General features: G+C 64.7%; 2 protein-coding genes across 2 annotated transcripts in view; both read right to left on the bottom strand.

Annotated features, from left to right (window-relative positions):
• Positions 1–406: 406 nt before the first annotated feature.
• LOC148590389 (ADP-ribosylation factor-like protein 2) lies at positions 407–5,897 on the bottom strand. The gene is given in 7 exon segments (XM_088539093.1): positions 407–513; positions 516–543; positions 1,436–1,516; positions 2,667–2,791; positions 2,794–2,828; positions 5,079–5,189; positions 5,828–5,897. Coding segments are annotated over 7 exon segments (549 nt in total). The 5' UTR covers positions 5,893–5,897; the 3' UTR covers positions 407–409.
• A 4,892-nt stretch (positions 5,898–10,789) lies between these two features.
• Positions 10,790–27,140, bottom strand: part of LOC148590388 (vacuolar protein sorting-associated protein 51 homolog) — a gene marked incomplete at its 5' end in the record, with an annotated part of 31,634 nt that continues 15,283 nt past the window's right edge. The window contains 4 exon segments of the mRNA XM_088539094.1: positions 10,790–11,050; positions 18,757–18,844; positions 23,195–23,233; positions 23,235–23,314. Coding sequence (XP_088395220.1) covers positions 10,790–11,050; positions 18,757–18,844; positions 23,195–23,233; positions 23,235–23,314 — 468 coding nt within the window.

Here is a 27,140-nt window from a genome sequence, read left to right as displayed (position 1 = left end):
AGGCGTCCGGGAAGGGGCCCAGGTGTCCGGGAAGGGGCCCAGGTGTCTGGGAAAGGGCCCAGGCGTCCGGGATGGTCCCAGGTGTCTGGGAAGGGGCCCAGGCGTCCGGAAGATCCAGGTGTCTGGGAAGGGGCCCAGGCGTCCGGGAAGGGGCCCAGGAGTCTGGGAAGGGCCCAGGCGTCCGGGAAGGTGCCCAGGAGTCTGGGAAGGGGCCTAGGCGTCCGGGAAGATCCCAGGTGTCCGGGAAGGGGCCCAGGCGTCCGGGAAGGGGCCCAGGCGTCCGGGATGGTCCCAGGCGTCCGGGATGGTCCCAGGTGTCTGGGAAGGGGCCCCAGCATCTGGGAAAGGGCCCAGGCGTCCGGGATGGTCCCAGGCGTCTGGGAAGGGGCCCCGGCGTCCGGGCGGGGGGTCACTCGGCGGTGAGGACGCGGCTGGCGATGTCATCGAGCAGCCAGTCCACCCCGGCCAGCAGGTTGTGGCCGGTGACGGCGCTGCAGCCCACGATGCTCCAGGGTGGCTCTTGATGCTGTCCAGCTCCAGCGCCTGCGGGGGACAGAGGGGCCCCGGCGTCCGGAAGGGCCCAGGAATCCGGGAAGGGGCCCAGGCGTCCGGGAAGGGGCCCAGGCGTCCGGGAAGGGCCCAGGAATCCGGGAAGGGGCCCAGGCGTCCGGGAAGGGGCCCAGGCGTCCGGGAAGGGCCAGGAATCCGGGAAGGGCCCAGGCGTCCGGGAAGGGGCCCAGGCGTCCGGGAAGGGCCCAGGAATCCGGGAAGGGCCCAGGCATCCGGGAGGGGGTCCAGGTGTCCAAGAAGGGCCCAAGTGTCTGGGAAGGGGCCCAGGCGTCCGGGAAGGGGCCCAGGAATCCGGGAAGGGCCCAGGAATCTGGGAAGGGGCCCCAATATCCAAGAAGGGCCCAGGCGTCCGAGAAGGGGCCCAGGAGTCTGGGAAGGGCCCAGGCGTCCGGGAAGGGGCCCCAATATCCAAGAAGGGCCCCGGTGTCCGGGAAGGGGCCCAGGAATCCGGGAAGGGCCCAGGCGTCCGGGAGGGGGTCCAGGTGTCCAAGAAGGGCCCAGGAGTCCGGGAAGGGGCCCAGGAATCCGGGAAGGGCCCAGGCGTCCGGGAAGGGGCCCCAATATCCAAGAAGGGCCCAGGCGTCCGAGAAGGGGCCCAGGTGTCCGGGAAGGGGCCCTGGTGTCCGGGAAGGGGCCCAGGAATCTGGGAAGGGCCCAGGAGTCCAGGAAGGGCCCAGGAGTCTGGGAAGGGCCCAGGCGTCCAAGAAGGGGCCCTGGTGTCCGGGAAGGGGCCCAGGCGTCCGGGAAGGGCCCAGGTGTCCAGGCAGGGCCCAGGCGTCCGGGAAGGGGCCCAGGCATCCGGGAAGGGCCCCGGCGTCTGGGAAGGGCCCCGGCGTCCGGGAAGGGCCCCGGCGTCCGGCCTCACCTCGCGGATGGCGGCGGCCGACAGGGCCCCCGGCAGGTCCTGCTTGTTGGCGAAGATGAGGAGGGTGGCGCCGGCCAAGCGCTGCGGGAGGAAGAGGAGCCGGGTGACGTCCCCAGGGTGTCCCCGATGTCCCCTGGGTGTCCCCAATGTCCCCAGGGCGCCCTCAATGTCCCCAGGGTGTCCCCAATGTCCCCTGGGTGTCCCCATGTCCCCCCATGTCCCCTGGGTGTCCCCATGTCCCTGTGTCCCCCCATGTCCCTGTTGTCCCCGTATCCCCATGTCCCCCCGTGTCCCCATCGTCCCCATTGTCCCCATGTCCCTATGTCCCCATGTCCCCCCATGTCCTCATGTCCCCATATTCCCCCCATTGTCCCCCATGTGTCCCCATATCCCCCATGTGTCCCCATGTCCCTGTTGTGTCCCCATGTCCCCTCATTGTCCCCATGTCCTCTCATTGTCCCTATGTGTCCCCTCATTGTCCCCATGTCCCCATGTCCCCATGTCCCCCCATTGTCCCCATTGTCACCTCCTCCCTCAGCAGCGCCTGTAGCTGTTCCCGCACAGTTGGAGCCGCGGCCGGTCCCCATGTCCCCATTGTGTCCCCATGTCCCCAATGTCCCCATTATCCCATGTCCCCATGTCCCCATTGTGTCCCCATTGTCACCTCCTCCTGTAGCAGTCTGTTCAGTTGTTCCCCGCACAGTCGGAGCCGTGCGCGGTTCCCACTGTCCAACACCCACACCAGCCCGTCCGTGTCCCCATGTCCCAATGTCCCCATGTGTCCCCATGTCCCCCATTGTCCCCCCATTGTCCCCATGTCCCCATGTCCCCATTATCCCCATATCCCCATGTCCCCATTGTGTCCCCATTATCCCCATGTCCCCATTGTCCCCATTGTCACCTCCTCCCTCAGCAGTGTGTTCAGTTGTTCCCCGCACAGTCGGAGCCGCGCGCGGTCCCCGCTGTCCAACACCCACACCATGTCCCCATGTCCCCATGTCCCCATTGTGTCCCCATGTCCCATATCCCCCATTATCCCCATGTCCCCATTGTCACCTCCTCCCTCAGCAGCGCCTGTAGCTGTTCCCCGCACAGTCGGAGCCGCGCGCGGTCCCCGCTGTCCAACACCCACACCAGCCCGTCCGTGTCCCCCATGTCCCATATCCCCATATCCCCCATTATCCCCAATGTCCCTCACTGTCCCATGTCCCCTCATTGTCCCCATTGTCACCTCCTCCCTCAGCAGCGCCTGTAGCTGCTCCGCGCACAGTCGGAGCCGCGCGCGGTCCCCGCTGTCCAACACCCACACCAGCCCGTCCGTGCTCTCGTAGTAGTTCCTCCAATAGGAGCGCAGGAGCTCTGCCCGCCGACGTCCCACACGTTGAGCGTGAACCTGGGGTGGCACCGGGGACACCCGTGTCCCCAATGTCCCTCCGTGGCCCCAATGTCCCCATGTGTCCCCACATGTCCCTCTATGTCCCCAATGTCCCCAATGTCCCTCCGTGTCCCCAATGTCCCTCCATGTCCCTCCATGTCCCTACGTGCCCCTCCGTGTCCCCCAGGTCCCTCATATTGACCCATGTCCCCCATATCCCCCATGTCCCCATGTCCCCCCATATTCCCCCATGACCCCCGTGTCCCCATGTGTCCCCATGGCCCCATGTCCCCCATGTCCCTACGTGTCCCCATGTCCTTATATTGACCCATGTCCCCCCATATTCCCCCATGTCCCCCATAATCCCCCCTATCCCCCCATATTTCCCCATATTCCCCCATCTCCTTCCATGTCCCTCCATGTCCCCCGTGTCCCACCGTGTCCTCCATGTCCCCCCGTGTCCCCCAGGTCCCTTATATTGCCCCATGTCCCCCATGTCCCCTCAATGTCCCCAATGTCCCCATGTCCCCATGTCCCCATATCCCCCATGTCTCCATGTCCCCCCATATCCCCCCATGTCCCCCATGTCCCATGTCCCCCATGTCCCCCCATGTCCCCCCATGTCCCCCCATATCCCCCCATGTCCCCATGTCCCCATGTCCCCCATGTCCCCCCATGTCCCCATGTCCCCATATCCCCCATGTCCCCCATGTCCCCATGTCCCCTCCATGTCCCCATATCCCCCCATGTCCCCCATGTCCCCATGTCCCCCATGTCCCCATGTCCCCCCATGTCCCCATATCCCCCCATGTCCCCCCATATCCCCCCATGTCCCCCGTGTCACCCGCGGTGCTCCAGGCTCTTGATGTTGAACCCCAGCGTTGGCGCCGTGGCCGCCACGTCCTCCCCGTGTCCCCATGTCCCCATGTCCCCCATGTCCCCATGTCCCCCCATGTCCCCCCATGTCCCCATATCCCCCATATCCCCCATGTCCCCCCATGTCCCCCATGTCCCCATGTCCCCATGTCCCCCCATGTCCCCATATCCCCCATGTCCCCCCATGTCCCCCCATGTCCCCATATCCCCCATATCCCCCATGTCCCCCACGTCCCCCACGTCCCCATATCCCCCATGTCCCCCATGTCCCCATGTCCCCCCATGTCCCCCCACATCCCCCATATCCCCCCATGTCCCCACGTCCCCCACGTCCCCATATCCCCCATGTCCCCCATGTCCCCCCATGTCCCCCCATGTCCCCGTGTCCCCATATCCCCCCATGTCCCCCATGTCCCCCCATATCCCCCCGTGTCCCCATGTCCCCCCGTGTCACCCGCGGTGCTCCAGGCTCTTGATGTTGAACCCCAGCGTTGGCGCCGTGGCCGCCACGTCCTCCCCGTGTCCCCATGTCCCCCATGTCCCCCCATGTCCCCCATGTCCCCCATATCCCCCCATGTCCCCCCATATCCCCCCATGTCCCCATGTCCCCATGTCCCCAATGTCCCCATGTCCCCCGTGTCACCCGCGGTGCTCCAGGCTCTTGATGTTGAACCCCAGCGTTGGCGCCGTGGCCGCCACGTCCTCCCCGTGTCCCCATGTCCCCCATGTCCCCCCATGTCCCCATGTCCCCATGTCCCCATGTCCCCCCATGTCCCCCATGTCCCCCCATGTCCCCATGTCCCCACACCCCCCATATCCCCCATGTCCCCATATCCCCCCATGTCCCCATGTCCCCATGTCCCCCCATGTCCCCCTGTCCCCCCCATGTCCCCCCGTGTCCCCTCGTGTCCCCCGTGTCACCCGCGGTGCTCCAGGCTCTTGATGTTGAACCCCAGCGTTGGCGCCGTGGCCGCCACGTCCCCCCCATGTCCCCCCATGTCCCCATGTCCCCCCATGTCCCCATGTCCCCATATCCCCCATGTCCCCCATGTCCCCCATGTCCCCCCATGTCCCCCCATGTCCCCATGTCCCCCATGTCCCCCCATGTCCCCCATGTCCCCCATGTCCCCATGTCCCCCCATGTCCCCATGTCCCCCCATGTCCCCCATGTCCCCATGTCCCCCATATCCCCCATGTCCCCCCATATCCCCCCATGTCCCCCACGTCCCCTCGTGTCCCCCGTGTCACCCGCGGTGCTCCAGGCTCTTGATGTTGAACCCCAGCGTTGGCGCCGTGGCCGCCACGTCCTCCCCGTGTCCCCATGTCCCCGTGTCCCATGTCCCCCCATGTCCCCATGTCCCCCCATGTCCCCCTCGTGTCCCCCCGTGTCACCCGCGGTGCTCCAGGCTCTTGATGTTGAACCCCAGCGTTGGCGCCGTGGCCGCCACGTCCTCCCCGTTGAACTTCTTCAGGATCGTCGTTTTCCCCGCGTTGTCCAGGCCCCTGCGGGACACGTGACCCGCGTGGGCCCCGCCCACCAGCTCCGGGCCCCGCCCCTGCCCCAACCTTAGCCCCGCCCCCCGTCCTGCCCTGGCCCCGCCCCTGCCCGCCCCGGATCCCGCCCCCCGGCCGCGCCCCAAGCCGCGGCCACGCCCCCTCTCCAGGCCACGCCCCCAATCCTGCCACGCCCCCGCCCCTAGCCCGTCTCCGCCCCCTCTCCAGGTCCCGCCCGGCCACGCCCCCTTCCGGCCACGCCCTCGCCACGCCCCCGGCCCTCGCCCGCCCCCAGCCCGGCCACGCCCCCTCTCCAGGTCCCGCCCTGACCCGGCTCCAGGCCCCGCCCCCAAACCTGCCCCGCCCCCGCCCACCCAGGCCCGGCCACGCCCCCGTCCCCAGCCCGCCCCGGCCCCGCCCCCGTCCAGGTCTCGCCCCGCCCCGTCCCCAGGCCCCGCCCGCGGACGTCCCCGCCCCCGGACGTCCCCGCCCCCAAGCCCCGCCCCCAAGCCTGCCCCGCCCCCCCCGCCCAGGCCCGGCCACGCCCCCCCCGTCCCCAGCCCTCTCCGGCCCTGCCCCCGCCCAGCCCCGTCCCAAGGCCCCGCCCCGTCCCCAGGCCCCGCCCCTTCCCCAGGCCCCGCCCTCACAGCATGAGCAGCCGCAGCTCCCGCTCCTTCCGCCGCATCTTCTTGAGGATCGTGAGCAGCCCCATGGCCGCCGCCGCCGCCGCGATGCGCCGCGCGCCCTCATTGGCTGCGCCGCCGCGCCCCGCGCGCGCCCATTGGCTGAGCAGCCGCGCCGCGCCCGCCCCCCCGCCGCCCTGCGCCGCGCGCCCTCATTGGCTGCGCGGCCGCGCCGCGCGCGCGCCCATTGGCTGCCCCGCCGCGCCGCGCCCGCCCCCCGCCGCCCTGCGCCGCGCGCCCTCATTGGCTGCACGGCCGCGCCGCGCGCGCGCCCATTGGCTGCACAGGGAGCTGCGCCCGCCCCCCCGCCTCCCTGCGCCGCGCGCCCTCATTGGCTGCGCGGCCGCGCCGCGCGCGCGCCCATTGGCTGCCCCGCCGCGCCGCGCCCGCCCCCCCCGCCGCCCTGCGCCGCGCGCCCTCATTGGCTGCGCCGCCGCGCCGCGCGCGCGCCCATTGGCTGCACAGGGGAGCTGCGCCCGCCCCCCCGCCTCCCTGCGCCGCGCGTCCTCATTGGCTGCGCGGCCGCGGCGCGCGCGCGCCCATTGGCTGAGCAGCCGCGCCGCGCCCGCCCCCCCGCGGCCCTGCGCCGCGCGCCCTCATTGGCTGCCCCGCCGCGCCGCGCGCGCGCCCATTGGCTGAGCGGCCGCGCCGCGCCCGCCCCCCCGCCGCCCTGCGCCGCGCGCCCTCATTGGCTGCGCGGCCGCGCCCCGCGCGCGCCCATTGGCTGAGCAGCCGCGCCGCGCCCGCCCCGCGTCTTGCGCTCTCATTGGCTGCGCCGCCGCGCCGCGCCCGCCTCCCCCGCCACGCGCCCTCATTGGCCAGCACCCGGCGCCGGCCCCTATTGGGTGACTCCCTGCCCCGCCTCCGCCCCCTTTGCCCCGCGCGCTCTCATTGGCCGCGCCCCGGGGGCGGCCCCGCCCCCCCCGCGCGACCACCGAGAGGCCGCGCCTAGAGCGGCCCCTCCCTCCCGCCCTTACTTCCGCTGCCGGGGGGGGCCTTAAAGGGCCCGCGGCCGCCCCGGGCCCCGCAAAGGGGGCGGAGCCTCCCCCGTCCAGGGGGGCGGGGTCTCCCCCGTCCCGGGGGGCGGGGCCTCGGCGTCCGGCCCCGCCCACGCCGCCATGGCCGCCCTGGGGCTGCTCGTGGCGCTGCTGCTCCCCCCCCCGCTGGCCCCGACCTGCGGCCCCCGCTGTAAGGAGGGGCCCCGCCCCCTCCCCGAAGGGCCCCGCCCCCTCCCCGAAGGGCCCCGCCCCCTCCCCAAAGGGGCCCCGCCCCCTCCCCAAAGGGGCCCCGCCCCCCGGGGACCCCCCCCCCCTCCAAAGGGACCCCTCCCACGTGACCCCCGTGCCCCCCTCCAACCCCCCCCCCCCAAGGGGCCCAGGCGTCCGGGTCCCTCCCGCCCCCCCCCCCCCCCCAAGGGGTCCTGGTGTCAGGGAACCCCCCCCCCACAAAGGGGCCCAGGTGTCCGGGTGTCCCCCCCCCCCATCAAAGGGCCCCGGTGTCCCCTCCCGGGGGCCCAGGCGTCCGGGTGTCCCCAATGGGCCCATGTGTCCCCCCCCACCAAAGGGGCCCAGGCGTCCGGGTGTCCCCTCCTAGGGTGGGTCCCAGGTGTCCCCAATGGGCCCGTGTCCCTCCCCTGCGGGGGGCCCAGGCGTCCGGGTGTCCCCGATGGGTCCATGTGTCCCCCACCAAAGGGCTGGGTGTCCCCTCCTAGGGTGGGTCCCAGGTGTCCCCAATGGGCCCATGTCCCCCTCCCCAAAGGGGCCCGGGCGTCCGGGTGTCCCCAATGGACTCGTGTCCCCCCCAAAGGGGTCCAGGTGTCCCCAATGGGCCCATGTCCCTCCCCAAAGGGGCCCAGGCGTCCGGGTGTCCCCGATGGGCCCATATGTCCCCCATCGAAGGGCTTCGGTGTCCCCTGTCCCCCCCAAAGGGGCCCAGGCGTCCGGGTGTCCCCAATGGGCCCATGTCCCCCCCAAAGGGGCCCAGGCGTCCGGGTGTCCCGTCCCAGGGTGGGTCCCAGGTGTCCCCGATGGGCCCATGTCCCCACCAAAGGGGCCCAGGCGTCCGGGTGTCCCCGATGGGTCCATGACCCTCCCCAAAGGGGCCCAGGCGTCCGGGTGTCCCCAATGGGCCCATGTCCCCCCCCAAAAGGGGTCCGGGTGTCCCCCCCCCCATCAAAGGGCCCCGGTGTCCCCTGCCGGGGGCCCAGGCGTCCGGGTGTCCCCTCCTTTCCCAGGGTGGGCGCTGGGCGCCGCGGGCGGCTGCCTGGGGGCCGCCCGGGGCTGCGGCGGCCGCTGCGAATCCGGCGCCTTCCCGGCGCGGGCGGCCGTGCGGGCGGCCACCGGCGGCCGCCACAACGTCACCTCGGTGGCCCGATGCTGCTCGGCCACCCGCGCCGCCAAGGTGACACCGGGGGGGGAACGTGTGACAGGGACCGGTGACACCGGCGGGGGGTACTGGGGTCCTCATGCAATGAGAGGGGGCTCAAGGGACAGGGTGACAGGGACAATGGGGGGGTCACATGTGACAATGTGGGGACACGGGGTTATTGTCACCCCCCCCCTGTGTCCCCTTCCAGGTGCACGTGCGGCTGCGGTGTCCGGGGGGGACGCACGAGGACGTGGCCGTCGTGGCGGCTGCCGCCTGCGGCTGCGACGCTTGTCACCGGGGCCGCTACTGAGCCGGACGCCGGGGCCCCTTCCCGGACGCCGGGGCCCCTTCCCGGACGCCTGGGCCCCTCCCGGACGCCTGGGCCCCTTCCCGGACGCCAGGGCCCCTTCCCGGACGCCTGGGCCCTTCTCGGACGCCGGGGCCCCTTCCCGGACGCCTGGGCCCCTTCCCGGACGCCTGGGCCCCTCCCGGACGCCTGGGCCCTTCTCGGACGCCTGGGCCCTTCCCGGACGCCTGGGCCCTTCCCGGACGCCGGGGCCCCTTCCCGGACGCCTGGGCCCCTCCCGGACGCCGGGGCCCTTCCCGGATGCCTGGGCCCTTTCCCAGATGCCTGGGCCCCTTCCCGGACGCCGGGGCCCCTTCCCGGATTGTTCCCAAGTGCCATTAAATGTCAGGACGCCAAGTGGCCTCTGCAGGTTTATTGTGGGGGACATGGAGGGGGTGGCCACGCGTGTGCAATGGTGACACGTTGGGGACACGCTGGGGACGCGCACATCCCGACGGCTCCGCGATTGATCCGGGCGCATCCCGACCGCTCCGCGTTTGATCCGGGCGCATCCCGACGGCTCCATGTTTGATCCGTGCGCATCCCGACTGCTCCATGTTTGATCCGGGCGCATCCCGACCGCTCCGCGTTTGATCCGGGCGCATCCCGACCACTCCATGTTTGATCCGGGCGCATCCCGACGGCTCCATGTTTGATCCGGGCGCATCCCGACCGCTCCATGTTTGATCCGTGCGCATCCCAACCACTCCATGTTTGATCCGGCCGCATCCCGACGGCTCCATGTTTGATCCGTGCGCATCCCGATGGCTCCGCGTTTGATCCGGGCGCATCCCGATGGCTCCATGTTTGATCCGGGCGCATCCCGACGGCTCCGCGCGCATCCCGCGGCCCTGGTGTGGCCTCCCCGTGCGCCATGGACGTGAGGACGGGGTGGCCGGGACTGTCCCCGTGTCGTGTCCCTGTGTCCCCATGCACCTCATGTATCCCATATGTACCCCATGTGTATCCCATGCATTATCCCAATGTATCCTATACATTATCCCATGTATCCCATACGTTATCCCCGCTCGCACAGCAGCTCCAGCACGCCCCGCTCCAGCGGCACCGGCTCCACGCAGCGCAGCGCCGCGCTGCCCACCACGTCGTCCAGCAGCGCCTGCACCAGCGCCCCATGTACCCCAATGTACCCCAATGCACCCCAATGTACCCCATGTGTATCCCATACATATCCCATATGTATCCCAATGTATCCCATGTGTATCCCATACATTATTCCCTATCCCCGTTCACACAGCAGCTCCAGGACCCCGCGCTCCAGCGGCACCGGCTCCACGCAGCGCGTTGCGGCGCTCCCCACCACGTCGTCCAGCAGCGCCTGCACCAGTGCCCCATGCACCCCAATGCACCCCAATGCACCCCAATGCACCCCAATGCACCCCATGTGTATCCCATATGTATCCTGTATGTATCCCAATGTATCCCACGTGTATCCCATTCCCTATCCCCGTTCACACAGCAGCTCCAGGACCCCGCGCTCCAGCGGCACCGGCTCCACGCAGCGCAGCGCTGCGCTGCCCATGCACCCCAATGTACCCCAATGTACCCCATGCGTTATCCCATGTGTATCCCATACATTATTCCCTATCCCCGTTCGCACAGCAGCTCCAGCACGCCCCGCTCCAGCGGCACCGGCTCCACGCAGCGCGTTGCGGCGCTGCCCATGCACCCCAATGCACCCCAATGCACCCCAATGCACCCCATGTGTATCCTGTACATTATCCCATACATTATCCCCGTTCACAGAGCAGCTCCAGGACGCCCCGCTCCAGCGGCACCGGCTCCACGCAGCGCAGCGCCGTGTCCCCATGTACCCCAATGCACCCCAATGCACCCCAATGCACCCCATGTGTATCCCATGTGTATCCCATGTATCCCATACATTATCCCCGCTCGCACAGCAGCTCCAGCACGCCCCGCTCCAGCGGCACCGGCTCCACGCAGCGCGTTGCGGCGCTCCCCATGCACCCCAATGTACCCCAATGTACCCCAATGTACCCCATGTGTATCCTGTATGTATCCCACGTGTATCCCATTCCCTATCCCCGTTCACAGAGCAGCTCCAGGACGCCCCGCTCCAGCGGCACCGGCTCCACGCAGCGCGTTGCGGCGCTCCCCATGCACCCCAATGTACCCCAATGTACCCCAATGTACCCCATGTGTATCCTGTATGTATCCCACGTGTATCCCATTCCCTATCCCCGTTCACAGAGCAGCTCCAGGACGCCCCGCTCCAGCGGCACCGGCTCCACGCAGCGCAGCACCGCACTCCCCACCACGTCGTCCAGCAGCGCCTGCACCAGCGCCTCGTCGGCCGCGAAGCGCCACAGGAAGAGCTGCAGGAAATGCGCGTCCGCCTGCAGCTGCTGCAGCCCGAAGCGGCCCAGGGTGCGCAGCCGCACCGACTCCTGCAGCGCCTTGAGGGCCAGCTTGATGATACCGGTGAGCACCGACACCTGGGGACAGCGGGGACAATGGGGACAATGGGGACAATGGGGGTGTTGGGGACAATGGGGGTGTTGGGGACATTGGGGGTGTTGGGGACTTCAGCCCCAGCTTGATGACGCCCGTGAGCACCGACACCTGGGACAATGGGGACATTGGGGACAATGGGGACAATGGGGACATTGGGGACATTGGGGACATCGGGGACAATGGAGGTGTTGGGGGCATTGGGGACATTGGGGACTTCATCCCCAGCTTGATGACGCCGGTGAGCACCGAGACCTGGGACAATGGGGACAATGGGGGTGTTGGGGACATTGGGGACAATGGGGACGTTGGGGACATTGGGGGTGTTGGGGACACTGGGGACATCGGGGACTTCAGGCCCAGCTTGATGACACCCGTGAGCACCGACACCTGGGGGCGTTGGGGACAATGGGGACAATGGGGATGTTGGGGGCATTGGGGGCGTTGGGGGCATTGGGGACGTTGGGGACATTGGGGACGTTGGGGACATTGGGGGTGTTGGGGACATCGGGGACTTCAGCCCCAGCTTGATGACGCCGGTGAGCACCGACACCTGGGGACAATGGGGACATTGGGGACATTGGGGACAATGGGGGCAATGGGGACAATGGGGGTGTTGGGGACATTGGGGGCGTTGGGGACATTGGGGGTGTTGGGGACATTGGGGGCATTGGGGACATTGGGGACATTGAGGACAATGGGGACAATGGGGGTGTTGGGGGTGTTAGGGAGTTCAGCCCCAGCTTGATGACGCCCGTGAGCACCGACACCTGGGACAATGGGGACAATGGGGACAATGGGGACATTGGGGACTTCAGCCATAGCTTGATGACACCGGTGAGCACCGACACCTGGGGACAGCGGGGACAATGGGGACAATGGGGACAATGGGGACAAAGGGGGCGTTGGGGACATTGGGGGTGTTGGGGACGTTGGGGTGTTGGGGACACTGGGGACATTGGGGACAATGGGGGTGTTGGGGACATTGGGGACAATGGGGACAATGGGGACAATGGGGGCAATGGGGATGTTGGGGACAATGGGGGTGTTGGGGACTTCAGCCCCAGCTTGATGACGCCGGTGAGCACCGACACCTGGGACAATGGGGACAATGGGGGCAATGGGGACAAAGGGGGAGTTGGGGACTTCAGCCCCAGCTTGATGACGCCCGTGAGCACCGACACCTTGGGACAGCGGGGACAATGGGGACAATGGGGGCGTTGGGGACAATGGGGGTGTTGGGGACGTTGGGGACACTGGGGGCGTTGGGGACTTCAGCCCCAGCTTGATGACGCCGGTGAGCACCGACACCTGGGGACAATGGGGACAATGGGGACAATGGGGACAAAGGGGGCGTTGGGGACATTGGGGGTGTTGGGGACATTGGGGGCATTGCAGGCGTTGGGGATATTGGGGACACTGGGGACATTGGGGACATTGGGGGCATTGGGGACTTCATCCCCAGCTTGATGACGCCGGTGAGCACCGACACCTGGGGACAATGGGGACAATGGGGACAATGGGGGTGTTGGGGACATTGGGGACATTGGGGGCATTGGGGACATTGGGGATGTTGGGGACATTGGGGACGTTGGGGACATCGGGGACTTCAGCCCCAGCTTGATGACGCCGGTGAGCACCGACACCTGGGGACAATGGGGACAATGGGGACAATGGGGACAATGGGGGCAATGGGGACTTCAGCCCCAGCTTGATGACCCCGGTGAGCACCGACACCTGGGACAATGGGGACAATGGGGACAATGGGGACAAAGGGGGTGTTGGGGACATTGGGGGCGTTGGGGACGTTGGGGTGTTGGGGACACTGGGGACATTGGGGACATTGGGGGCATTGGGGACATTGGGGACATTGGGGGCATTGGGGGTGTTGGGGACATCGGGGACTTCAGCCCCAGTTTGATGACACCGGTGAGCACCGACACCTGGGGACAATGGGGACAATGGGGACAATGGGGGTGTTGGGGACATTGGGGACATTGGGGACATTGGGGGCATTGGGGACATTGGGGACATTGGGGGCATTGGGAGTGTTGGGGACAATGGGGACAATGGGGACGTTGGGGACATTGGGGGTGTTGGGGACACTGGGGGTGTTGGGGACACTGGGGACATCGGGGACTTCAGGCCCAGCTTGATGACACCCGTGAGCACCGACACCTGGGGGCGTTGGGGACAATGGGGACAATGGGGATGTTGGGGGCATTGGGGGCGTTGGGGGCATTGGGGACGTTGGGGACATTGGGGACGTTGGGGACATTGGGGGTGTTGGGGACATCGGGGACTTCAGCCCCAGCTTGATGACGCCGGTGAGCACCGACACCTGGGGACAATGGGGACATTGGGGACATTGGGGACAATGGGGGCAATGGGGACAATGGGGGTGTTGGGGACATTGGGGGCGTTGGGGACATTGGGGGTGTTGGGGACATTGGGGGCATTGGGGACATTGGGGACATTGAGGACAATGGGGACAATGGGGGTGTTGGGGGTGTTAGGGAGTTCAGCCCCAGCTTGATGACGCCCGTGAGCACCGACACCTGGGACAATGGGGACAATGGGGACAATGGGGACATTGGGGACTTCAGCCATAGCTTGATGACACCGGTGAGCACCGACACCTGGGGACAGCGGGGACAATGGGGACAATGGGGACAATGGGGACAAAGGGGGCGTTGGGGACATTGGGGGTGTTGGGGACGTTGGGGTGTTGGGGACACTGGGGACATTGGGGACAATGGGGGTGTTGGGGACATTGGGGACAATGGGGACAATGGGGACAATGGGGGCAATGGGGATGTTGGGGACAATGGGGGTGTTGGGGACTTCAGCCCCAGCTTGATGACGCCGGTGAGCACCGACACCTGGGACAATGGGGACAATGGGGGCAATGGGGACAAAGGGGGAGTTGGGGACTTCAGCCCCAGCTTGATGACGCCCGTGAGCACCGACACCTTGGGACAGCGGGGACAATGGGGACAATGGGGGCGTTGGGGACAATGGGGGTGTTGGGGACGTTGGGGACACTGGGGGCGTTGGAGACTTCAGCCCCAGCTTGATGACGCCGGTGAGCACCGACACCTGGGGACAATGGGGACAATGGGGACAATGGGGACAAAGGGGGCGTTGGGGACATTGGGGGTGTTGGGGACATTGGGGGCATTGCAGGCGTTGGGGATATTGGGGACACTGGGGACATTGGGGACATTGGGGGCATTGGGGACTTCATCCCCAGCTTGATGACGCCGGTGAGCACCGACACCTGGGGACAATGGGGACAATGGGGACAATGGGGGTGTTGGGGACATTGGGGACATTGGGGGCATTGGGGACATTGGGGATGTTGGGGACATTGGGGACGTTGGGGACATCGGGGACTTCAGCCCCAGCTTGATGACGCCGGTGAGCACCGACACCTGGGGACAATGGGGACAATGGGGACAATGGGGACAATGGGGGCAATGGGGACTTCAGCCCCAGCTTGATGACCCCGGTGAGCACCGACACCTGGGACAATGGGGACAATGGGGACAATGGGGACAAAGGGGGTGTTGGGGACATTGGGGGCGTTGGGGACGTTGGGGTGTTGGGGACACTGGGGACATTGGGGACATTGGGGGCATTGGGGACATTGGGGACATTGGGGGCATTGGGGGTGTTGGGGACATCGGGGACTTCAGCCCCAGCTTGATGACACCCGTGAGCACCGACACCTGGGGACAATGGGGACAATGGGGACAATGGGGGTGTTGGGGACATTGGGGACATTGGGGACATTGGGGGCATTGGGGACATTGGGGACATTGGGGGCATTGGGAGTGTTGGGGACAATGGGGACAATGGGGACGTTGGGGACATTGGGGGTGTTGGGGACACTGGGGGCATTGGGGACATCGGGGACTTCAGCCCCAGCTTGATGACGCCGGTGAGCACCGACACCTGGGGACAATGGGGACAATGGGGACAATGGGGACAATGGGGGCAATGGGGGCAATGGGGACTTCAGCCCCAGCTTGATGACCCCGGTGAGCACCGACACCTGGGACAATGGGGACAATGGGGACAATGGGGACAATGGGGACAATGGGGGCAATGGGGCATTGGGGGCAATGGGGACAATGGGGGCAATGGGGACAATGGGGGCAATGGGGACTTCAGCCCCAGCTTGATGACCCCGGTGAGCACTGACACCTGGGGACAATGGGGACAATGGGGACACTGGGGATGTTGGGGACATTGGGGGTGTTGGGGACACTGGGGACATTGGGGGCATTGGGGACATTGGGGACATTGGGGACATTGGGGGTGTTGGGGACACTGGGGGCGTTGGGGACTTCAGCCCCAGCTTGATGACACCCGTGAGCACCGACACCTGGGGACAACGGGGACAATGGGGACAATGGGGGTGTTGGGGACACTGGGGACATTGGGGATGTTGGGGACGTTGGGGACACTGGGGGCGTTGGGGACATTGGGGATGTTGGGGGTGTTGGGGACACTGGGGACACTGGGGACGTTGGGGACACTGGGGGCATTGGGGACACTCGGGGCATTGGGGATGTTGGGGACATTGGGGACATTGGGAACATTGGGGATGTTGGGGACATTGGGGACATTGGGGACTTCAGCCCCAGTTTGATGACGCCCATCAGCACCGACACCTGGGGACACTGGGGACATCGGGGACACTTTGGGGACATTGGGGACGTCGGGGATGTGACGATGGGGGCACCTTGGGGGTGGTCATCAGCCTCTGGGGACACCGGGGACCCCCTTGGACCTGGTTATGGGACCTTGGGGACATGGAGGACATGGGGCACAAGGGACCCCCAGGAGCCGTTTCTCAGGACAGGGGGTCGCGTGGGGACGTTGGGGACGTTGGGGATGTTGGGGACATTGGGGACACTGGGGGCATTGGGGATGTTTGGGACACTGGGGATGTTGGGGATCTTGGGGACATTGGGGATGTTGGGGATCTTGGGGGCATTGGGGACATTGGGGACTTCAACCCCAGTTTGATGACGCCCGTCAGTACCGACACCTGGGGACACTGGGGACACTGGGGGCAATGGCACATTGGGGAGGTTGGGGCCACTGGGGACATCGGGGACACTAGGGGCATTGGGGACACTGGGGGCAATGGCACATTGGGGAGGTTGGGGACACTGGGGACATTGGGGACTTCAGCCCCAGTTTGATGACGCCCATCAGCACCGACACCTGGGGACACTGGGGACATCGGGGACACTTTGGGGACATTGGGGACGTCGGGGATGTGACGATGGGGGCACCTTGGGGGTGGCGATCAGGCCCTGGGGACACCAGGGACCCCCATGGACCTGGTTATGGGACCTTGGGGACATGGAGGACACGGGGCACAAGGGACCCCCTGGAGCCGTTTCCCAGCCCAGGGGGTCGCGTGGGGACGTTGGGGACATTGGGGACGTTGGCGACGTTGGGGATCTTGGGGGCATTGGGGACATCGGGGACTTCAACCCCAGTTTGATGACGCCCATCAGCACTGACACCTGGGGACACTGGGGACACTGGGCGCAATGGGACATTGGGGATGTTGGGGACATTGGGGACATTGGGGACGTTGGGGATGTTGGGGACACTGGGGACATCGGGGACTTCAGCCCCAGTTTGATGACGCCCATCAGCACCGACACCTGGGGACACTGGGGACATCGGGGACATTTTGGGGACATTGGGGACGTCGGGGATGGGACGATGGGGGCACCTTGGGGGTGGTGATCAGGCCCTGGGGACACCGGGGACCCCCTTGGACCTGGTTATGGGACCTTGGGGACATGGAGGACACGGGGCACAAGGGACCCCCAGGAGCCGTTTCCCAGCCCAGGGGGTCGCGTGGGGACGTTGGGGACATTGGGGACATTGGGGACGTTGGGGATCTTGGGGGCATTGGGGACATTGGGGACTTCAACCCCAGTTTGATGACGCCCGTCAGCACCGACACCTGGGGACACTGGGGACATTGGGGGCAATGGCACATTGGGGAGGTTGGGGACACTGGGGACATCGGGGACACTAGGGGCATTGGGGACACTGGGGGCACTGGAACATTGGGGAGGTTGGGGACACTGGGGACATTGGGGACACTTTGGGGACATTGGGGACGTCGGGGATGGGACGATGGGGCCACCTTGGGGGTGGTCATCAGCCCCTGGGGACACCAGGGACCCCCTTGGACCTGGTTATGGGACCTTGGGGACATGGAGGACACGGGGCACAAGGGACCCCCTGGGAGCCATTTCCCAGCCCAGGGGGTCGCGTGGGGACGTTGGGGACATTGGGGACATTGGGGACATTGGGGACACTGGGGGCGTTGGGGATGTTGGGGACACTGGGGACGTTGGGGACGTTGGGGACATTGGGGACTTCAGCCCCAGTTTGATGACGCCCGTCAGCACCGACACCTGGGGACACTGGGGACATCGGGGACACTTTGGGGACATTGGGGACGTCAGGGATGGGGCCACCTTGGGGGTGGCGATCAGGCCCTGGGGACACCGGGGACCCCCTTGGACCTGGTTATGGGACCTTGGGGACACGGAGGACACGGGGCACAAGGGACCCCCAGGAGCCGTTTCCCAGCCCAGGGGGTCGCGTGGGGACATTGGGGACATTGGGGACGTTGGGGACATTGGGGATGTTGGGGACATTGGGGACACTGGGGACTTCAACCCCAGTTTGATGACGCCCATCAGCACTGACATCTGGGGACACTGGGGACACTGGGGGCAATGGGACATTGGGGAGGTTGGGGACACTGGGGACATCGGGGACACTAGGGGCATTGGGGACACTGGGGGCACTGGGACATTGGGGAGGTTGGGGACACTGGGGACATTGGGGACACTTTGGGGACATTGGGGACGTCGGGGATGGGACGATGGGGGCACCTTGGGGGTGGTCATCAGCCCCTGGGGACACCGGGGACCCCCATGGACCTGGTTATGGGACCTTGGGGACATGGAGGACACGGGGCACAAGGGACCCCCAGGAGCCGTTTCCCAGCCCAGGGGGTCGCGTGGGGACGTTGGGGACATTGGGGACGTTGGGGACATTGGGGACGTTGGGGACGTTGGGGACGTTGGGGATCTTGGGGGCATTGGGGACATCGGGGACTTCAACCCCAGTTTGATGACGCCCATCAGCACTGACACCTGGGGACACTGGGGACACTGGGGGCAATGGCACACTGGGGAGGTTGGGGACACTGGGGACATCGGGGACACTTTGGGGACATTGGGGACACTGGGGGCACTGGGACATTGGGGAGGTTGGGGACACTGGGGACACTGGGGGCAATGGCACACTGGGGAGGTTGGGGACACTGGGGACATCGGGGACACTAGGGGCATTGGGGACACTGGGGGCACTGGGACATTGGGGAGGTTGGGGACACTGGGGACATCGGGGACACTTTGGGGACATTGGGGACGTCGGGGATGTGACGATGGGGGCACCTTGGGGGTGGCGATCAGCCCCTGGGGACACCGGGGACCCCCTTGGACCTGGTTATGGGACCTTGGGGACATGGAGGACACGGGGCACAAGGGACCCCCAGGAGCCGTTTCCCAGCCCAGGGGGTCGCGTGGGGACATTGGGGACGTTGGGGACGTTGGGGACGTTGGGGACGCGTCACCTTGTTGAACTCGATGGGGCTGAAGACGTCAACGCGCTCGGAGAAGAGTCTGTGGATGTTGCTGAGGAGCTGGGTGTCCATGGGGGCGCTGGGGACACGGGGACACGTCAGCGCGGGGACACGGGGGGGACACGGGGACACGGGGATGGACATGGGGACGGCCACGTCAGCGCGGGGACACGGGGACAGGGGGACACAGGGACGGACATGGGGACACGGGGACACGGGCATGTGGAGATGGACATGGGGACGGCCACGTCAGCGCGGGGACACGGGGACATGGGAACACACACAGAGACATGGAGACACGGAGACACGAGCATGTGGAGATGGACATGGGGACACAAGGACATGGGGACACGGGGATGGACACGGGGACACAGAGACATGGGGACACGGGCATGTGGAGATAGACATGGAGACAGGGGGACACGGGGACATGGGGACACGGGGACACGAGCATGTGGAGATGGACATGGGGACATGGGGACACAAGGACATGGGGACACGGGGATGGATACGGGGACACGGAGACACGAGCATGTGGCGATGGACATGGGGACGGCCACATTAGCATGGGGACACGGGGACACGGGGACACAGGCACGTGGAGATGGACATGGGGACACAGGGACACAGGAATGGACACGGGGACATGGGCACGTGGAGATAGACATGGGGACGGCCACATTAGCATGGGGACATGGGGACACACATGGGGACACGGGCACGTGGAGATGGACATGGGGACGGCCACGTCAGCATGGGGACACGGGGACAGGGGGACACGGGGACGGACACGAAGACATGGGCATGTGGAGATGGACATGGGGACAGGGACACAAGGATATGGGGACATGGGGATGGACACGGGGACGCACACGGGGACACGGGCACGTGGAGATGGACATGGGGACAGGGGGACACAGGGACACAGGGACATGGGGACATGGGGACACGGGCATGTGGAGATGGACATGGGGACGGCCACGTCAGCGCGGGGACATGGGGACATGGGGACACAAGCCATGTGGAGATGGACATGGGGACATGGGCACGTGGAGATGGACATGGGGACGGCCACGTCAGCATGGGGACATGGGGACGGGGACACGGGGACACGGACATGTGGAGATGGACATGGGGACGGCCATGTCAGCGCGGGGACACGGGGACATGGGGACATGGGGACACGGGCACGTGGAGATGGACATGGGGACGTGGAGACACGGGGACGGACACGGGGACATGGAGACACGAGCATGTGGAGATGGACATGGGGACACGGGGACATGGGGACACGGGGACGCACACGGGGACACGGGGACATGGGGACATGGGCACATGGAGATGGACATGGAGACAGGGGGACACAGGGACACAGGGACACGGGGACACGGGCATGTGGAGATGGACATGGGGATGGAGACGTCAGCGCGGGGACACGGGGACATGGGGACACAGGAACGGACACGGGGACATGGGCATGTGGAGATGGACATGGGGACAGGGGGACACGGGGACATGGAGATGGACACAGAGGCACAGGCATGTGGAGATGGACATGGGGACATGGGGACAGAAGGACATGGGGACACGGGGACGGACACGGAGACACGGACATGGGGACAGGGGGACACGGGGACGCACATGGGGACACGGGGACATGGGCACGTGGAGATGGACATGGGGACATGGGGACATGGGGACACAGGGACATGGGGACATGGGGACACGGGCATGTGGAGATGGACATAGGGACACAAGGACATGGGGACATGGGGATGGACACGGGGACGGACACGGGGACACGGGCACGTGGAGATGGACTTGGGGACAGGGGGACACGGGGACACAGGGACATGGGGACATGGGGACACGGGCATGTGGAGATGGACATAGGGACACAAGGACATGGGGACATGGGGACGGACACGGAGACATGGGCAGGTGCAGATGGACATGGGGACCAACAAGGGGGTGACCAGGACGTGATGGAGGTGGCATGCGTTGACATGAGGTGACACGAGGTGACACAAGGTGACATGAGGTGACACGAGGTGACACGGGTGCCGTGCTCTCACCTGGGCGCGTGGGGGGCGCGTAGTGGAGACAAACACCCACAAAGGGGTGACAGGTGATGGAGGTGACACGGGGTGACACGGGGTGACATGGGGTAACATGGGGTGACACGGGGTGACACGGGTGACACGGGTGACACGAGGTGACACTAGGTGACACGGGTGCCGCGCTCTCACCTGGGTGTGTAGGGGAGCGCGTAGCGGAGACAAACACCAACAAAAGGGTGACAGGTGATGGAGGTGACACGGGGTGACACAGGGTGACACGGGGTGACACGGGGTGACACAGGGTGACACGTTCTCACCTGGGCGCGTAGGGCGGTGCATAGCGGAGACAAACACCCACAAAGGGGTGACAGGGAGGTGATAGGGGTGACACAGGGTGACGCGAGGTGACACAGGGTGACACGGGATGACACGGGTGACACAGGGTGACACCGGGTGACACAAGGTGACACGAGGGGCCGCATTCTCACCTGAGCGTGTAGGGGGGTGCGTAGCGGAGACAAACACCCACAAAGGGGTGACAGGGAGGTGATAGGGGTGACACGAGGTGACGCGAGGTGATAGAGGTGACACAGGGTGACACGGGGTGACACCAGGTGACACAAGGGGCCGCGTTCTCACCTGGGCACGTAGCAGAGACAAACACCCACAAAGGGGTGACAGGGAGGTGATGGGGTGACACAGGGTGACGCGAGGTGACATGGGGTAACATGGGGTAACATGGGGTGACACCGGGTGGCACGGGTGATGCAAGGTGACGTGAGGTGACACAGGGTGACACGAGGTGACACAGGGTGACACCGGGTGACACTGGGTGCCGCGTTCTCACCTGGGCGCGTAGGGGGGTACGTAGCGGAAACAAACACCCACACAGGGGTGACAGGAGGTGACATGGGGTGACACGGGATGACACGAGGTGACACAAGGTGACGCAAGGTGACACAGGGTGACATGAGGTGACATGGGGTGACAGCGGGTGACACGCTCTCACCTGGGCGCGTAGGGCGGTGCGTAGCGGAGACAAACACCCAAAAGGGGTGACAGGGAGGTGATAGGGGTGACACAGGGTGAAGGTGACACCGGGTGACACGGGGTGACACGGGTGACGCAAGGTGACGAGAGGTGACATGACGTGACACAGGGTGACGTGAGGTGACACAGGGTGACACCGGGTGACACAGGGTAACGCGAGGTGACACTGGGTGACACGAGGTGACACAGGGTGACACCGGGTGACACAGGTGCCGCGCTCTCACCTGGGCGTGCAGGGGGTCATGTAGCGGAGACGAACACCCACAAAGGGGTGACAGGGAGGTGATGGAGGTGACACGAGGTGACACGGGGTAACATGGGGTGACGCAAGGTGACGCGAGGTGACACGGGGTGACGCGAGGTGACACAGGGTGACACCGGGTGACACAGGGTAACACGAGGTGACACAGGGTGACACGAGGTGACACAGGGTGACACCGGGTGACACCGGGTGACACGGGTGACACGTTCTCACCTGGGTGCGTAGGGGGGCGCATAGTGGAGACAAACACCAACAAAGGGGTGACAGGGGATGGGGTGACACAGCATGACGCGAGGTGACACAGGGTGACACCGGGTGACACAGGGTGACACCGGGTGACACCGGGTGCCACGCTCTCACCTGGGCGCGTAGGGGGGCGCGTAGCGGGGACAAACACCCACAAAGGGGTGACAGGGAGGTGATGGGGTGACACAGGGTGACGCGAGGTGACACGGGGTGACACGAGGTGACACCGAGTGACACGGGGTGACACGGGGTGACACGGGTGCCGCATTCTCACCTGGGCGCGTAGGGGGGCGCGTAGTGGGGACAAACACCCACAAAGGGGTGACAGGTGATGGAGGTGACATGGGGTAACATGGGGCGACACGAGGTGACACGGGTGACGCGAGGTGACACGAGGTGACACAGGGTGACACTGGGTGACACCAGGTGACACAGGTGACAAGTTCTCACCTGGGTGCGTAGGGCGGCGCGTAGCGGAGACAAACACCCACAAAGGGGTGACACAGGGTGACGCGAGGTGACATGGGGTAACATGGGGTGACACAAGGTGACACCGGGTGACATGGGGTGGCACGGGTGACGCAAGGTGACGCGAGGTGACACGAGGTGACACAGGGTGACACCGGGTGACACAGGGTGACACTGGGTGACACCGGGTGCCGCGCTCTCACCTGGGCGTGTAGGGGGGCACGTAGTTGAGACAAACACCCACAAAGGGGTGACAGGGAGGTGATGGGGTGACACAGGGTGACGCAAGGTGACACTGGGTGACACAGGGTGACACCAGGTGACACGGGTGACACGCTCTCACCTGGGCGCGTAGGGCGGCGCGTAGCGGGTGCCCGCGCGGGGCGCCGTACGCGGAGCAGCCCCTGCGGCTGGAGTCGCTGCTCTGCGCCCGCCGGACGCCCTCCTCGAAGAGCTGCCCCACCTGGAGGGGGCAGAGCGCTGAAAACACCCGAAAACACCCCAAAACGGCCAGAAACACCCCCAAAACAACCCGAAAACCCCCCGGAACACCCTGAAACACCCCCAGAAACACCCAGAAACACCCCCAAAACACCCCCAAAACACCCAGGAACACCCAGAAACACCCCCTGCCGGACGCCCTCCTCGAAGAGCTGCCCCACCTGGAGGGCGCAGAGCGCTGAAAACACCCGAAAACACCCCAAAACGGCCAGAAACACCCCCAAAACACCCAGAAACACCCCCAAAACACCCCCAAAACACCCAGGAACACCCTGAAACACCCCCAGAAACACCCAGAAACACCCCCTGCCGGACGCCCTCCTCGAAGAGCTGCCCCACCTGGAGGGCGCAGAGCGCTGAAAACACCCGAAAACACCCCAAAACGGCCAGAAACACCCCAAAACACCCCCAAAACCCCCCAAAACACCCCAAAACACCCCCAAAACACCCAGGAACACCCTGAAACACCCCCAGAAACACCCAGAAACACCCCCTGCCGGACGCCCTCCTCGAAGAGCTGCCCCACCTGGAGGGGGCAGAGCGCTGAAAACACCCGAAAACACCCCAAAACGGCCAGAAACGCCCCCCAAAACACCCAGAAACACCCCCAAAACACCCCCAAAACACCCAGGAACGCCCTGAAACACCCCCAAAACACCCTGAAACACCCCAAAACACCCCAAAACACCCCCAAAACACCCAGAAACACCCCCTGCCAGACGCCCTCCTCGAAGAGCTGCCCCACCTGGAGGGGGCAGAGCGCTGAAAACACCCGAAAACACCCCAAAACGGCCAGAAACACCCCCAACACACCCCGAAAACCCCCCAAAACACCCCCAAAACACCCAGGAACACCCTGAAACACCCCCAAAACACCCTGAAACACCCCGAAACACCCTGAAACACCCCAAAACACCCCCAAAACAGCCCAAAACACCCTGAAACACCCCAAAACACCCAGAAACACCCCCTGCCGGACGCCCTCCTCGAAGAGCTGCCCCACCTGGAGGGCGCAGAGCGCTGAAAACACCCGAAAACACCCCAAAACGGCCAGAAACACCCCAAAAACACCCAGAAACACCCCCAAAACACCCCGAAACACCCCCAAAACACCCAGGAACACCCTGAAACACCCCCAAAAGACCCCAAAACACCCTGAAACACCCCAAAAACACCCAGGAACACCCTGAAACACCCCCAAAACACCCTGAAACACCCCCAGAAACACCCCCTGCCGGACGCCCTCCTCGAAGAGCTGCCCCACCTGGAGGGCGCAGAGCGCTGAAAACACCCCGAAACACCCAGAAACACCCCGAAACACCGCCAAAACACCCCGAAAACCCCCCAAAACACCCCGAAACACCCCGGAACACCCTGAAACACCCCCAAAACACCCTGAAACACCCCAAAAACACCCCAAAACACCCTGAAACACCCCCAGAAACACCCAGAAACACCCCCTGCCGGACGCCCTCCTCGAAGAGCTGCCCCACCTGCAAGGGGGCAGAGCGCTAAGAACACCCTGAAAACACCCCAAAACACTCCGAAACACCCTGAAACACCCCCAAAACACCCCGAAAACCCCCCAAAACACCACAAAACACCCCGAAACACCCAAAAAAAACCCTGAAACACCCAGAAACACCCCCTAAAACACCCAGAAACACCCTGAAACACCCCAAAACACCCCCAAAAAACACCCAGAAACACCCCCTATCGCACACCCTCCTCGAAGAGCTGCCCCACCTGCAAGGGGGCAGAGCGCTGAAAACACACCAAAACACCCCAAAACACCCCCAAAACACCTCGAAAACCCCCCAAAACACCCCGAAACACCCAGAAACACCTCGAAAACCCCGCAAAACACCCTGAAACACCCCAAAAACACCCCAAAACACCCTGAAACACCCCAAAACACCCAGAAACACCCCCTGCCGCACGCCCTCCTTGAAGAGCTGCCCCACCTGCAAGGGGGCAGAGCGCTGAAAACACCCCAAAACACCCAGAAACACCCTGAAACACTCCCAAAACACCCAGAAACACCACAAAAAACCCAAAACACCCCTAAAACACCCCGAAACACCCGCAAAACACCCCAAAACACCCAGAAACACCCCTGGCCGCACGCCCTCCTCGAAGAGCTGCCCCACTTCCAAGCGGTCAGAGTGCTAAAAACACCCAAAAACACCCTGAAACACCCCCAAAACACCCCGAAAACTCCCCCAAACACCCTGAAACACCCAGACACATCCACAAAACACGCAGAAACACCCTGAAACACCCCAAAAACACCCTGAAAAACCCCCAAAACACCCTGAAACACCCATAAAGACTCCTGTAAATACCCCCAGACACCCCAAAACACCCAGAAAAACACCCTTAGTTGCCCCCAGACACGCCAAAATACCCATAAAGATGCCCTTAAACACCTCCAGACACCCAAAAATACCCCTAGATGCCCCCAGACACCCCAAAACACCCATAAAGACACCCTTAAATACCCCCAGAAACCCCAAAACGCCCAGAAAGCCCTTAGATGTCCCCACACACCCCAAAACACCCATAAAACCCTAGAGAGGCCCTTAGATGTCTCCAAACACCATAAAGACACCCCAAAACACCCAGAAAGACACCCTTAGATGCCCCCAGACACCCCAAAAAACCCAGAAAGACACCCTTAAATACCCCCAAACACCCCAAAACACCCCAAGACACACATAAAGATGCCCTTGGATGCCCCCAGAAACCCCAAAACACCCCATAACACCCATAAAGACACCCTTAAATACCCCCAGGAACCGCAATGCCTCAAAACATCCAGAAAGATGCCATTAGATGCCCCGGGACACCCCAAAACACCCCAAAACACCCATAAACACACCCTTAAGTACCCTCAGGCACCCCAAAACACCCATAAAAATGTCCTTAGACGCCCCAGACACCCCCAAACAACCACTGACACCCTTAAACACCTTCAGAAACGCCAAAACACCCCAATACAACCAGAAAGATGCTCTTAAATACGCTCAGAAACCCCAAAACACCCTAAAAAACCATAAAGACAGCCCCAGACACCCCAAAACACCCCAAAAGATGCCTCTAGATGCCCCCAGACACCCCAAAACACCCCAAAAGATGCCCCTAGACACCCGAATACATCCGGAAAGACACCCTTAAGTACCCTCAGACACCCCAAAACACCCCAAAAGATGCCCCTAGATGCCCCCAGACACCCCAAAACACCCCAAAACACCCATAAAGACACCCTTAAATACCCCGACACCCCAAAACACCCATAAAGACACCCTTAGATGCCCCCAGACACCCCAAAACACCCAGAAAAATGCCTGTAGATGCCCCCAGACACCCCAAAACATCCCAAAACACCCATAAAGACTCCCTTAAATAGCCCGACACCCCAAAACACCCATAAAGATACCCTTAGATGCCCCCAGACACCCCAAAACACCCCCAAAACCCATAAAGAGCCCTTAGATGTCCCAAAACACCAGAAAAAAAAACATAAAGACGCCCCCCCAGACACCCCAAAACACCCAGAAAAACACCCTTAAGTACCCTCAGGCACCCCAAAACACCCATATAGACTCCCTTAGATGCCCCCAGACACCCCAAAACACCCCAAAAGATGCCTCTAGATACCCCCAGACACCCCAAAAGACACCCCTAGACACCCCGAGTCACCCCAATACATCCAGAAAGACACCCTTAAATACCCTCAGACACCCCAAAACACCCAGAGAAACACCCTTAGATGCCCCCAGACACCC

Source organism: Tinamus guttatus, unplaced genomic scaffold (genome assembly GCF_059628265.1).
Source record: "Tinamus guttatus ecotype Peru unplaced genomic scaffold, ASM5962826v1 Tinamus_guttatus_pri_ptg001378l, whole genome shotgun sequence".
NCBI classification, from domain to species: domain Eukaryota; kingdom Metazoa; phylum Chordata; class Aves; order Tinamiformes; family Tinamidae; genus Tinamus; species Tinamus guttatus.
The sequence above is the reverse complement of the archived record's forward strand: the minus strand, read 5'-3'. Positions and strand labels throughout refer to the sequence as shown.